Below are 15037 nucleotides of genomic sequence, written 5' to 3'. Positions count from 1 at the left end.
TGGCTGGCGGCTCTGGCGGCTCCTGACTGGCTGGCGGCTCTGGCGGCTCCTGACTGGCTGGCGGCTCTGGCGGCTCCTGACTGGCTGGCGGCTCTGGCGGCTCCTGACTGACGGACGGCTCTAGCGGCTCCTGACTGACGGACGGCTCTAATGGCTCGGGACAGACGGGCGGCTCTAATGGCTCGTGGCAGACGGATGGCTCAGACGGCGCTGGGCAGACGGATGGCTCAGACGGCGCTGGGCAGACGGATGGCTCAGACGGCGCTGGGCAGACGGATGGCTCAGACGGCGCTGGGCAGACGGATGGCTCAGACTACGCTGGGCAGACGGATGGCTCAGACGGCGCTGGGCAGACGAGCAGTGCAGGCGGCGTTGAGCAGGCGGCGTTGGGCAGACGGCCGACTCTGACCTGCTGAGGCGCACAGTAGGCCTGGTGCGTGGTGCCGGAACTGGTGGTACCGGACTGGAGACACGCACCTCAAGGCTAGTGCGGGGAGCAGGAACAGGGCACACTGGACTCTTGATGCGCACTATAGGCCTGGTGCGTGGTACCGGCACTGGTGGTACCGGGCTGAGGGCACGCACCTCAGGGCGAGTGCGGGGAGAAGGAACAGTGCGTACAGGGCTCTGGAGACGCACAGGAGGCTTGGTGCGTGGTGCCGGAACTGGAGGTACTGGGCTGGAGACACGCACCACAAGGAGAGTGCGTGGAGGAGGAACAGGGCTCTGGAGACGCACTGGAAGCCTGGTGCGTGGTGTAGGCACTGGTGGTACTGGGCTGGGGCGGGAAGGTAGCGCCGGATATACCGGACCGTGCAGGCGTACTGGCTCCCTTGAGCACTGAGCCTGCCCAACCTTACCTGGTTGCATGCTCCCCGTAGCCCGTCCAGTGCGGGGAGGTGGAATAACCCGCACTGGGCTGTGTTGGCGAACCGGGGACACCATGCGTAAGGCTGGTGCCATGTACACCGGCCCGAGGAGACGTACTGGAGGCCAGATATGTAGAGCCGGCTTCATGGCACTTGGCTCAATGCTCACTCTAGCCCGCCCAGTGCGGGGAGGTGGAATAACCCGCACCGGGCTATGCACCCGTACAGGAGACACCGTGCGCTCTTCCGCATAACACGGTGTCTGCCCGTACTCCTGCTCTCCACGGTAAGCATGGGAAGTGGGCGCAGGTTTCCTACCTGCCCTCGCCACACTACCCTTTAGCCCCCCCCCCCCCCCCCAAGAAATTGTTGGGGTTTCTTCACGGGCTTCCAGCCCCGCTTCCGTGCTGCCTCCTCAGACCACCGCTCCTGGGCCTTAGCTGCCTCCATCTCTTCCCGAGAGCGGCGATATTCTCCAACCTTAGCCCAGGGTCCTTCTCCGTTAAATATTTGCTCCCATGACCATTCCTCCTGGTACCGCTGCTGCTGTCGCTGCTGCCCGTTGCCACGCTGCTTGATCCTTGTTTGGTGGGTGGTTCTGTAACGGCAGTCTAAGTCGTCCTCCTCCTCAGACGAGGAGAGGCGAGAAGGATCAGAGGACCAATGTGCAGCGTGGTAATTTGACATAATGCATTTAATTAGACAAAACAAAAACACTATACAAAATAACAAAAGAACATACCGTCACAGTCCTAGCTGGTGCAGAACACAAACACAGAGACAGGAAACAACCACCCACAATCCCCAACACAAAACAAGCCACCTATATATGATTCTCAATCAGGGACAACGATTGACAGCTGTCTCTGATTGAGAACCATATCAGGCTGAACATAGAAACAGACGAACTAGACACACAACATAGAATTCCCACCCAGCTCACGTCCTGACCAACACTAAACAAGCAAAACACATAAGAACTCTGGTCAGGACGTTACTGTAACCAAAAAAGTGTTAAACAAATCAAAATAGTCTATTTGAGATTCTTCAAAGTAGCCACCCTTTGCCTTGATGACAGCTTTGCACACTCTTGGCATTCTCTCAACCTGGAATGCTTTTCCAACAGAGTTTCAAATCAAATTGTATTGGTCACATACACATGGTTAGCAGATGTTAATGCGAGTGTAGCGAAATGCTTGTGCTTCTGGTTCCGACAGTGCAGTAATAGCTAACAAGTAATCTAACAATTCCCCAACAACTACCTAATACACACACATCTGAAAGGGGTGAATGAGAATATGTACATATAAATATATGGATGAGCGATGGCCGAGCGGCATAGGCAAGGTGCGATAGATGGTATAAAATACAGTATATACATATGAGTAATGTAAGATATGTAAACATTATTAAAGTGGCATTATTTAAAGTTCCACACATATGCTGAGCACTGTTGGCTGCTCGCAAACCATCTCAATTGGGTTGAGGTTGGGGGATTGTGGAGGCCAGGTCATCTGATGCAGCACTCCATCACTCTCCTCCTTGGTCAAATAGCCCTTACACAGCCTGGAGGTGTGTTTTGGGTCATTGTTCTGTTGAAAAACAAATGAGTCCCACTAAGTGCAAACCAGATGGGTTGGCGTATCGCTGCAGAATGCTGTGGTAGCAATGCTGGTTAAGTGTGCCTTGAATTCTAAATAAATCATGACAGTGTCACCAGCAAAGCACACCCACACCATCCCACACCATCACACCTCCTCCATGCTTCACGGTGGGAACCACACATGCGGAGCTCCGTTCATCTACTCTGCGTCTCACATAGACACGGCGGTTGCAACCAAAAATCTCAAATTTGGACTCAACAGACCAAAGGACAGATTTACACCGGTCTAATGTCCATTGCTCGTGTTTCTTGGCCCAAGCAAGTCTCTTCTTATTATTGGTGTCCCATAGTAGTGGTTTCTTTGCAGCAATTCGACCATGAGGGCCTGATTCACGCAGTCTCCTCTGAACAGTTGATGTTGATATGTGTCTGTTATTTGAACTCTAGCATTTATTTGGGTTGCAATTTCTGAGGCTAATGAACTTATCCTTTGCAACAGAGGTATCTCTGGGTCTTCCTGTTGTGGTCCTCATGAGAGCCTGTTTCACCATAGCGCTTGATGGTTTTTGCAACTGCACTTGAAGAAACTTTTAAAGTTCATCAGAGAATGTCCATGGAGGAAGGAGCAGAGCAGGTGAAGTTGACTACGTCAGGCTCAGAGAATGTCCATGGAGGAAGGAGCAGAGCAGGTGAAGTTGACTACGTCAGGCTCAGAGAATGTCCATGGAGGAAGGAGCAGAGCAGGTGAAGTTGACTGCGTCAGGCTCAGAAAATGTCCATGGAGGAAGGAGCAGAGCAGGTGAAGTTGACTGCGTCAGGCTCAGAGAATGTCCATGGAGGAAGGAGCAGAGCAAGTGAAGTTGACTGCGTCAGGCTCAGAGAATGTCCATGGAGGAAGGAGCAGAGCAGGTGAAGTTGACTGCGTCAGGCTCAGAGAATGTCCATGGACTTGGTCATGGGGTTCATTTCCACTTTCCATGGAAGAACTCATTTCTTTCTCTAATCACTCAGTCAACTTCTCTCTTAGTAACACAAGGCAGATGCTGTGATGTGCTTGCCTGGACTTTCACATGATATCTGATTCATTATATTTGATGACATTGGCACTAACATTGTTGAATGTGACAGGCTGGTATATCAGTAGTTGTGGCCTGAAGGTAGACTTATGTTGCTGTCTTGTACTTGTTTTGTAACATAAGGTGCTAGAAGCACTCAATATGTCCTCGCCTGCCTTGGCTAATTACTGTATGTTGTTGGTGTCATGGCCCTGGTTAGAGACACAGTATAGTCATTCTTGGCCCACTGCTAAAGCCCTAGGCACTGGCTGTGATGTAGGGCACACTACACAGAAAACAATGTATTTCAAGGCTATAGCCTACTATACATTTCAGAACCTCAAAACGGGAGGGATCCAGTATCGAATGAATACAAAAAGCACATCAGGCATTTGACATCAAAAGATTAGATTAGATTCCTAGATGCCATACAATCTGAAATCTGATTCTTCCTTTGTCCCTGTAATCTTCAGATTTTTCACTGATAGCAGTACATTTGATAGATGCCATAAGACCATACAGCTACTTGCCTGTTTTAATGACTCATTCTAGTGGGTTAGTTTTGGGTTTATTTGCTAATTTTTCCTATTGACTGCAGTGATTAGCCTACCTGAGTCATCATATAAAAGACTGCCCAAACTGCCTCCTCTCTGATAACACAGTGAAGTTCAAAATCAACACTCATTCAATCATTCCTAGTTTTTCTTTCTTGTCTTATATTAGAGATAAGAAGTGATGGAAATTGTTTTATTATATTAGCTTTCAAGTAGATTACATTATTCATCTTTCCACAATAGAGTTTTATGAGCTTGCTTGAACTGTGATAACGTGTCCAATCTGGCCTTACCCAATTACATGAGAACAACATGGAGCGGGACTATCCATCACGTATTTCTTCTTTCCCTCAATTACCTTTCCTCCCCTACACAGCAGTCTTTAATTTGTCTGCTGGGGTTTCTTGTGCATTATTTGTTGCCGATTAATCAAAGTTAAGCCCATTTAAACCTGAATCTTGTTTATGTTGGGGGAAAATGTCATTTCCACCTCTCCCCTTCAAAGGGAAGCACAAAAAGATGATTTGTATTTTCGATTTGATTCACCGCTGCTTCCGCTGTTGGGCGGCCTGTGGAAGGTATTTGTGAAATGATATCCACTATACTTTCATTTTCCCTTGCTGCCATCTGTTGTGTGTCTGCTCTCTGTGCCATGCTGTGGCTGTTAAAACATGTAGAATAGAGCTTCAAAATAACTGGAATCACAATCATTTGTACTTGCGTGGCTTTGTAGGGCAATGCCTGTTGGGAGGCTGATTTGTGAGAAAGAAGAACTACAGTGAGTATGTAGAAGTGTTATAGAAATTTGCAAATTCAATTGAGTTTAAATTTGTTCATATAGTAATCTATTTTCCAGCCCAACTCCTCCCCAGTCTGAGCCTCCTATACTACACAACACACAGTCCTGTATTCTTCATCATTCCTCCATTAATCCATATCTTTCTATCTCTGTATCTTTCCCTCTCTCTCGCGCTCTCTCTTTGTCATTCCGCTGAAGGCTGAAGCATTAAGAGGTTTTAGAATTCCTAAGGGGTTTATATGTGTGTAGGGAAGCTCAGTATACCACCGCTGCTTATCTAGAGACTAGAAACCACCTCAGCAGCACCAACTCTTACTGTGCAACAATGCATCCCACTATAGAGGGAGCCATAGCTTGACTACATTAGAGCAGTGAGGTGTTTTTGAGAAAGAGAGGGAGGTGTGCATATGACCTGTGGTGTATTTGACGTCAAACGTCCTGGTTTGTGACCCCCGTATCAGCCTTTCTTGCTCAGTTTGTGCCCACACACAACACCACCACCACTTATTACAATGATTTCCGCAAACATACATTCCCCCTCCTCCCTCCGCTCGCCGGCTCCAGAAGCAGCAGTTTGAAATTGCCGATTAGAGAGTAGCGAGTGTTTAAGTTGCCATGGCAACTGGGTGAGTCATCCCGCTGCGGTCAGTTTAGTCACACTTGCACTGTATATCCCTCTCTCTTCCTTCTCTCCCTCCTTTCCTCCCTCTCGCTCTGCTCTGACACTGTATGATTCTACCTTTTCTTTTGTCATCTTTGCTGTCGTCAAAGAGGGGGTGGCAGATGCAGGTCTTTACAGGTCAGCCACTGTTAGAGTCGTGAGTCAATGATGGTAGAGAGGCGCTGTGACGGGGAGTTTGATGAGGGCAACCCGAGTGTCGCTGTGCTGCCTTTGATTACTTATTTATGGCCCAGGCTAATCAGTAAGCCCAGTGTCGACAGCTTCACAGGGGGGGATAAAGGAAGAGAGAGCGCGCCCAGACAGACTTCATTTAGCTGGTATTCATTTGCTGAGAATGCCCAGAGCGCTTGGATTTCTGATTGAACAAGTCTAATAATGTGCGGATGTACATTTTGGTTAATTATGGGGATGATTGTCGTTATGAGTGTGGCTTTAGTCATCTGGTGCTTTGTGAACCTGTGTTCACATCAGGGCCAACTCATGGCCCAATTCATGAAAAATCATGACTCTTCATTATTATTATTGTCATGTAGTTTGAGTTTTATTTTCCTATTTCAACTTGACATATTTTACTTACCTGTTAGACACTTTGTAATCTTGGTTCCTCAAGCAACAGATGACTGACAGATGTAACATGTTCTGCTCTCTATAAGGATGTGAAACCAGCTGCATATTGCTGCTGCTGTAACTACTGCTGCTACTCTCTATACTAGTCTGTTTTCTGTTAGCTCACCTGCACCCCAGCCTGCTCCTGTTTGGCTGCTTTTCTTCTCAGAGGGGAATTGGTATATATCTTAATCACTGCCTGTAGTTGATTAATAATGGTAATCATTGATGCATTGCTCTGGCAGTGAGCTCCCCTGAAGGAGCAGAGGCTAATGCCAAGACCACATGTGTTGTCATCTAATACGTGGGTTTCCTGTCTGAAGTTCTGTTGTTGAACAACTTCAGTGTGGATCAGCTACTCTACACTAGGGGACGGTTTACTGGGACACAGAAGTCTAGTCTTGGACAAAAGAAACACATTTTCAGTTAAGAATCTCAATTGAACATGATTTTTAGTTTAGGACTAGTGTTAATTTGTGTCTGGGAAAACTGGCCCTATATGTAGATAGCTGTGCTCTGTGCTAGTGGGAATACTGTTTGCTATAAGTAGATAGTTGTGCTCTGTGCTAGTGGGAATACTGTTTGCTATATGTAGATAGCTGTGCTCTGTGCTAGTGGGAATACTGTTTGCTATAAGTAGATAGCTGTGCTCTGTGCTAGTGGGAATACTGTTTGCTATAAGTAGATAGCTGTGCTCTGTGCTAGTGGGAATACTGTTTGCTATATTTAGATAGCTGTGCTCTGTGCTAGTGGGAATACTGTTTGCTATAAGTAGATAGCTGTGCTCTGTGATAGTGGGAATACTGTTTGCTATATGTAGATAGCTGTGCTCTGTGCTAGTGGGAATACTGTTTGCTATATGTAGATAGCTGTGCTCTGTGCTAGTGGGAATGCTGTTTGCTATATGTAGATAGCTGTGCTCTGTGCTAGTGGGAATACTGTTTGCTATAAGTAGATAGCTGTGCTCTGTGCTAGTGGGAATACTGTTTGCTATATGTAGATAGCTGTGCTCTGTGCTAGTGGGAATACTGTTTGCTATATGTAGATAGCTGTGCTCTGTGCTAGTGGGAATACTGTTTGCTATATGTAGATAGCTGTGCTCTGTGCTAGTGGGAATGCTGTTTGCTATATGTAGATAGCTGTGCTCTGTGCTAGTGGGAATACTGTTTGCTATATGTAGATAGCTGTGCTCTGTGCTAGTGGGAATACTGTTTGCTATATGTAGATAGCTGTGCTCTGTGCTAGTGGGAATACTGTTTGCTATATGTAGATAGCTGTGCTCTGTGCTAGTGGGAATGCTGTTTGCTATATGTAGATAGCTGTGCTCTGTGCTAGTGGGAATACTGTTTGCTATATGTAGATAGCTGTGCTCTGTGCTAGTGGGAATACTGTTTGCTATATGTAGATAGCTGTGCTCTGTGCTAGTGGGAATGCTGTTTGCTATATGTAGATAGCTGTGCTCTGTGCTAGTGGGAATACTGTTTGCTATATGTAGATAGCTGTGCTCTGTGCTAGTGGGAATACTGTTTGCTATATGTAGATAGCTGTGCTCTGTGCTAGTGGGAATACTGTTTGCTATAAGTAGATAGCTGTGCTCTGTGCTAGTGGGAATACTGTTTGCTATATGTAGATAGCTGTGCTCTGTGCTAGTGGGAATGCTGTTTGCTATATGTAGATAGCTGTGCTCTGTGCTAGTGGGAATACTGTTTGCTATATGTAGATAGCTGTGCTCTGTGCTAGTGGGAATACTGTTTGCTATATGTAGATAGCTGTGCTCTGTGCTAGTGGGAATGCTGTTTGCTATATGTAGATAGCTGTGCTCAGTGCTAGTGGGAATACTGTTTGCTATATGTAGATAGCTGTGCTCTGTGCTAGTGGGAATGCTGTTTGCTATATGTAGATAGCTGTGCTCTGTGCTAGTGGGAATGCTGTTTGCTATATGTAGATAGCTGTGCTCTGTGCTAGTGGGAATACTGTTTGCTATATGTAGATAGCTGTGCTCTGTGCTAGTGGGAATGCTGTTTGCTATATGTAGATAGCTGTGCTCTGTGCTAGTGGGAATGCTGTTTGCTATATGTAGATAGCTGTGCTCTGTGCTAGTGGGAATGCTGTTTGCTATATGTAGATAGCTGTGCTCTGTGCTAGTGGGAATGCTGTTTGTATATGTAGATAGCTGTGCTCTGTGCTAGTGGGAATGCTGTTTGCTATATGTAGATAGCTGTGCTCTGTGCTAGTGGGAATGCTGTTTGCTATATGTAGATAGCTGTGCTCTGTGCTAGTGGGAATGCTGTTTGCTATATGTAGATAGCTGTGCTCTGTGCTAGTGGGAATGCTGTTTGCTATATGTAGATAGCTGTGCTCTGTGCTAGTGGGAATGCTGTTTGCTATATGTAGATAGCTGTGCTCTGTGCTAGTGGGAATGCTGTTTGCTATATGTAGATAGCTGTGCTCTGTGCTAGTGGGAATGCTGTTTGCTATATGTAGATAGCTGTGCTCTGTGCTAGTGGGAATGCTGTTTGCTATATGTAGATAGCTGTGCTCTGTGCTAGTGGGAATGCTGTTTGCTATATGTAGATAGCTGTGCTCTGTGCTAGTGGGAATGCTGTTTGCTATATGTAGATAGCTGTGCTCTGTGCTAGTGGGAATGCTGTTTGCTATATGTAGATAGCTGTGCTCTGTGCTAGTGGGAATGCTGTTTGCTATATGTAGATAGCTGTGCTAGTGGATAGAACTATATCAGCTGTAAATGAAGCAGGCTGTTTTAGGTTGTGCTTTCACACAGTGAAGAGCACAGAAATAGCATGAAACACTTTGAAATTAAATATGTTCTCTGTAGGCGAGACATTTTAATTTTTATTGACAGTTAATGTGTGAATGTGCTTTTTCTTGTGTTTGTGAATTGCAGTTTTTGATTTCTATGCAAAATGTCCTAATAAAAGAATCTTAGAAATTAGCCAGTCAGTCAAAAGCGCCTGTCATCAACCATCTCTGTAAAAATGCAAACCACAGAAGCACAAGTTAAAAATAAGCCTACATTTTGTAAAAGCACACAGTAAAAATAGGCTCACATTTAGCAAGTCTCCCAGCACTTTCTGTCTGTCTACAAACTGTTGTTCAAAGCTTCTCTGTGCTCACCTCCCTCATTATCTTGGTTACTCTGACCTGTTTCTAACAGTGTGTGGAGGTGAGAAGGAAAAAGTTCCTCCTACTAGACACTTACAGTATCTGACACAGATCTAATGTCAATTTGTCATTTCCTCCTAATGGTTTGGGGGAGTAAGCTGATCCTAGATTTGTGCATAAAGCCGACTTCTACCCGGAGTCTAACAAGATGGCTGACAGCATACTGTATGTTTCTCTAGTGAGCCATCTCAGACCGCTGACCGCTAACCCCTGCGTCTCTGTGTCTTCTCCCCAGGACGGGTGCATGAGGACGGGCTGGAGCAGAACGGGTACCAGGGGGGGGGTGTGAGGCCGGGGCTGGGGCTCTTGACCCTGTGTGTGAACGGCACAGACACAGAGACAGACCAGGACCACTACCCAACCACCAGCAGAACCAGGTCCCGATCAGCACGCCTCTCCAGCTCCTCCTCCAACCCCTCACGCAAAGGAGTGTCCACCTACAGCCGCATCCGCAAGCTGTCCAACTGTAAGCAGCAGTGAGAGCAGCCCCGAGACCCCCAGCCCTGAACACACACTGGACAGGTGAGGAGAGGGAGTAGTCATACAGGACACCTGTACAATGTTGTGGTCTACATCTAATTATAAATTGGGTGGTTCGAGCCCTTAATGCTGATTGGCTGACAATATCAGAGCGTATACCACAGGTGTGACAAAACATTTCTTGTTACTGCTCTAATTACATTGGTAACCAGTTTATAATAGCAATAAGGCACATCGGGGGTTTGTGGTATATGTCCAATATATCCACGCACTCTGTGTTGTGAATAAGACCAGCCCTTAGCGATGGTATATTGGCCATATACCACACCCCCTCGTGCCTTATTACTTAAGTGTATGGAGACACCCTTTGGGGCTGATCCTGTGACCTTGAGATGATAATGCTACTTAATCCAACTAAGATGTTGTCTTATCTGAGATGTTCTCTTCTCTGAGATCCTTAATAAATACAAATACAAGGATGAACTGATCCCTTGATCCCCTACTGAAACATACAGCTAATTGAAAATGTATGCCCCCACCCAACATATCAGGGAAATAAGATTCTGATTTAGTCTGCCTGGAGTATTTATCCATCAGTGCCTTGATTTCTTTCTTCTGAGACACTCTCAATGTAAACAACAGGCCAGAAGAGTCTGAGTGTAATTATGGAGCCAAATAGAACAGTGGAGTGGTGCTGCCTGGGTGTCTCCCGGGAGAGAGAGAAGAGAAGAGGAGAGGCAGGCTGGTTTGGTGGAGAGCCTGGATGGGGGCTGGATGACGCAGTTTAGGGTGCTGAGAGGGGTGGGGGAGGCAGGAAGAGCCCTGACTGACGCTGATGCTCTGTATGGATGGAGAGGAGGAGAGGAGGATTGTGTGGGCGGACTGCATGGAAGGGAGATGCAGCATAATCAGCTTTTTTGAGGGTTTTCTCTTCTCTCCCTCTTTTTCTATATATTTTTCTCTCTGTTGGCCCTTTTTGTTTTTCTCTTTCCCTCTCTCCGTGCTCCCCCTGTGGCACCTGCTTATTCATGTGGGTTCCTCTCTTCCTCTTTCTCTCCCTCAGTCTCTTTCTGTGAGTCATTCCTGAGTACGCGCTCTGACTCTTTATCAAGCTCCCCCTGCCTCACACCTCACATTCTTCTTTCTGAAGGAGAAATGAAGGATCCCATCAAATGTGCTGCTGTACTCCTGCATGGTTAACAGGATCATACAAATGCATTGTGTTCCAACACAAATACCCTCACACCATCTCCCGAGCCAATAGGGGATTCTGATGCTGATTGAAGAATACTTCTGATACTAAGAATATTCCTTCCTAACCCACATGTTTTTGGCCATTTTATCATAGTTTACAACACTGTGATGGTGCTATATGAAAAAAACGATTTGTCTGACTTTTTGTTCAAAATAATGAGTTAAAATAAAATAATCCGGAGAACTAATTGTATTGTCATATTTGAAATGCCACATCATCTACAGTACTGTATGTAATTGAGTGTGACTGATAAGATGACATCATCTCCAACTTGTTTTTATGCCGTCAGTCACATGGATGGATCTGGGACCACAGCTAATCAGTGAGAAATGGAATAGCTGTCCAATAGCAGCAACGAGCCAAGCGGCATCCTTTCTGAGTCATCGGCATGCAGGCATCTCCCACGCAGTCTGCCGAGGGGGAGAGGGTGATCACTCCTCCACAGCATCATCCCAGAGACATCCGAGAATACTGAGAAGCCTTTTCACAATAAGGGAGAGAAGGGTGGAATGGAGGACATGGTGGTGTGGGAGGAGGGGGACACCATCCAATCTATATTAGTTTGTGCAATGAATGACTCACAGCCTGGCTGAGACTGGGCGTAATGGACTGGACAGGATATTGTGTTTGGTAAAAGTCGGACTGATCGAGGTCCTGGCTGCAGTCTGGAGCCTGCTGTCTGACAAAGTCCAGCAGATTCCAGCAGTAACTGCCTGCTGTCTGACAGAAAGTCCAGCAGATTCCAGCAGTAACAGCCTGCTGCCTGACAAAGTCCAGCAGATTCCAGCAGTAACTGCCTGCTGTCTGACAGAAAGTCCAGCAGATTCCAGCAGTAATTGCCTGCTGTCTGACAGAAAGTCCAGCAGATTCCAGCAGTAACAGCCTGCTGCCTGACAAAGTCCAGCAGATTCCAGCAGTAACTGCCTGCTGTCTGACAGAAAGTCCAGCAGATTCCAGCAGTAACTGCCTGCTGTCTGACAGAAAGTCCAGCAGATTCCAGCAGTAACTGCCTGCTGTCTGACAAAGTCCAGCAGATTCCAGCAGTAATTGCCTGCTGCCTGACAGAAAGTCCAGCAGATTCCAGCAGTAATTGCCTGCTGTCTGACAAAGTCCAGCAGATTCCAGCAGTAATTGCCTGCTGTCTGACAGAAAGTCCAGCAGATTCCAGCAGTAACTGCCTGCTGTCTGACAGAAAGTCCAGCAGATTCCAGCAGTAATTGCCTGCTGCCTGACAGAAAGTCCAGCAGATTCCAGCAGTAATTGCCTGCTGCCTGACAGAAAGTCCAGCAGATTCCAGCAGTAACTGCCTGCTGCCTGACAGAAAGTCCAGCAGATTCCAGCAGTAATTGCCTGCTGCCTGACAGAAAGTCCAGCAGATTCCAGCAGTAATTGCCTGCTGTCTGACAGAAAGTCCAGCAGATTCCAGCAGTAACTGCCTGCTGTCTGACAAAGTCCAGCAGATTCCAGCAGTAATTGCCTGCTGCCTGACAGAAAGTCCAGCAGATTCCAGCAGTAATTGCCTGCTGCCTGACAGAAAGTCCAGCAGATTCCAGCAGTAATTGCCTGCTGCCTGACAGAAAGTCCAGCAGATTCCAGCAGTAACTGCCTGCTGTCTGACAGAAAGTCCAGCAGATTCCAGCAGTAACTGCCTGCTGCCTGACAGAAAGTCCAGCAGATTCCAGCAGTAATTGCCTGCTGCCTGACAGAAAGTCCAGCAGATTCTTGCAGTAATTGCCTGCTGCCTGACAGAAAGTCCAGCAGATTCCAGCAGTAATTGCCTGCTGCCTGACAGAAAGTCCAGCAGATTCCAGCAGTAACTGCCTGCTGCCTGACAGAAAGTCCAGCAGATTCCAGCAGTAACTGCCTGCTGTCTGACAGAAAGTCCAGCAGATTCCAGCAGTAACTGCCTGCTGCCTGACAGAAAGTCCAGCAGATTCCAGCAGTAATTGCCTGCTGCCTGACAGAAAGTCCAGCAGATTCCAGCAGTAATTGCCTGCTGCCTGACAGAAAGTCCAGCAGATTCCAGCAGTAACTGCCTGCTGTCTGACAGAAAGTCCAGCAGATTCCAGCAGTAACAGCCTGCTGCCTGGTTGGTTCACAGAGGGAAATCCTCCACATCCGTCTCTGCGTGTCACGCTGGCTGATTCTGTGTGGGCGGCATCCCACTCACTGAGAGTGGCCACAGGGAGGCTTACAGCGCCAACTGAATGGCTGGACAGATACAGATGCAGGACACTATCCATAAAACCTTGGTTCCATTGGTGTCATAGACTGTATTACAATGTGAATCCTCCATTATTCAGACATCTCTAACTGTATTGTGTAAATGTTAAATGACTGACTGAGTAATACTGTAAAAGTCTTGAGCTAATTGTGTGTTTTGATTCCCTCGTAGGTCTCTAATTCCCTGCTCCTGATGTTGTGGAGATGAATGTTTTGACAGTCTGGCCTACAGGATGCGATAGCAGGACATGCTGCACTACAGTGGTTTGTTTCACTTGATCTGCCTGTCTGAAGACTAACAACATAACGATGATGATGATCCAAGAGTGAAGCACCAGAAAGAAATTAAGAAGAAGAGGGTAGGAGGACTTGGACTTCCCCCCCTCTGCAAATCATATTCTGGGATCCCTCTGTATTAATGTACCTCGTTTTAGACTACTACGCTGTTTATCCTACAGTTACTCTGTATTAAAGCGCACATCGTGATGTGTATTGAATGACATTGATCATTTCAATAAATTACAATATTGGTAATAATAATGATCATTTATATAAAATGTATCAACTGCATGCTATGCAGGCTAAAAGAAAGGGATCTATAGATACGCCAAGCATACATAACTATTCAGGAATGTCTTGGCTTGGTTTTTCATTTTGCGTCTGGGTTTTGTTTCAGGGTTTTATTCCCAACAATATGTGTTTCATTATTATTGATATAAAACGCACCCCAACCTCACCAGCTGTTTCTTCAGTGATTTCTCTTTATTTGTGGCTGTATTATAAATGTATCTGGTCAATCAAACAATAGGCAGTTTGAAACTTTAGAACCTCGTCCCCAGGCTCAATTTCTAGGTTCAGAGAGAGAGAAAGAGAGCTGACTGTTGGGCGAGATTACAAACCTTATGACATTTCACTGACATAAATTAATTTGGTCTGCTTTTCACTTCTCCAGCTTCTTTAAAGAACAGCTGTAATTGGTTACATGAGTGTGCTGTTGCAGTCAACCCTGCAGGCTGCTCTAGAGCCACAGCCCTGTACTGCAGATCGCTTCACCTTGACTTTGATGTATTATTCTTACTGGTCTATTGGCTGGTGGGAGGGTTGGCTGCAGCCTACTTTGATAAGATGATATGTGGCTCCTGCTGTGACGGGCTTGTTTTAGTAGAGCTGGCCTGGCCACGGTATTGATCCAGGGTGTTACTTTATCCTGAACTCGAGCACAACAGAGGAATCTTCACACAGACCCAACATGCTTCTCAAACTATGCAACAGTAGATTTTTAATAAAACCAAGAGCAAAATAGAAAGAACAGAAGTTATAGCTTTGCTGTAGGGTGGTAAATAAATCCACACGTTAGTGCTAGTCTAGGGTTGCAAAGGGAGGGTTTATTACTAAAATCTTTCTAAGTTTACCAGTAAACAACCATCATTTTGGTAACTTTAAAAATTTTGGGGAATTTTATCAGATGACATCTAGTGGCCTTTTTGGGTTCTTCAGATTATAACAGGTGTGGTGTAATTATCTCTGGCCTTCTGTGGCTCTAACAAATGTAGACTATAAAATAATCATATAAGATGATTCTAAAATAAAAAATAGAATGACAAAGCTGTAAAATATTATCCTAAATATAAACCATCAACTTAGTGAATACCATTGGTGTTTAAATATGAGGGTCTCAGCATGAAATATCCTTTTTTTTGTGCACTTATTTATTTATAGAAATATGTC

General features: G+C 46.1%; 1 protein-coding gene across 1 annotated transcript in view; it reads left to right on the top strand.

Moving 5' to 3' along the window:
• LOC120053185 (serine/threonine-protein kinase STK11-like) overlaps nucleotides 1-14003 on the top strand; it is a 45420-nt gene extending 31417 nt beyond the window's left edge. The window contains exons 9-10 of the mRNA XM_039000347.1: nucleotides 9587-9873; nucleotides 13482-14003. Of these exons, the coding sequence (XP_038856275.1) occupies nucleotides 9587-9831 (245 nt within the window). The 3' untranslated portion in view covers nucleotides 9832-9873; nucleotides 13482-14003. The remainder of the gene's footprint in view (nucleotides 1-9586; nucleotides 9874-13481) is intronic.
• Nucleotides 14004-15037: the final 1034 nt, after the last annotated feature.

The sequence above is a fragment of the Salvelinus namaycush genome, chromosome 9 (genome assembly GCF_016432855.1).
Source record: "Salvelinus namaycush isolate Seneca chromosome 9, SaNama_1.0, whole genome shotgun sequence".
Taxonomy (NCBI): domain Eukaryota; kingdom Metazoa; phylum Chordata; class Actinopteri; order Salmoniformes; family Salmonidae; genus Salvelinus; species Salvelinus namaycush.
This window is presented reverse-complemented; position numbering and strand designations above follow the sequence as displayed.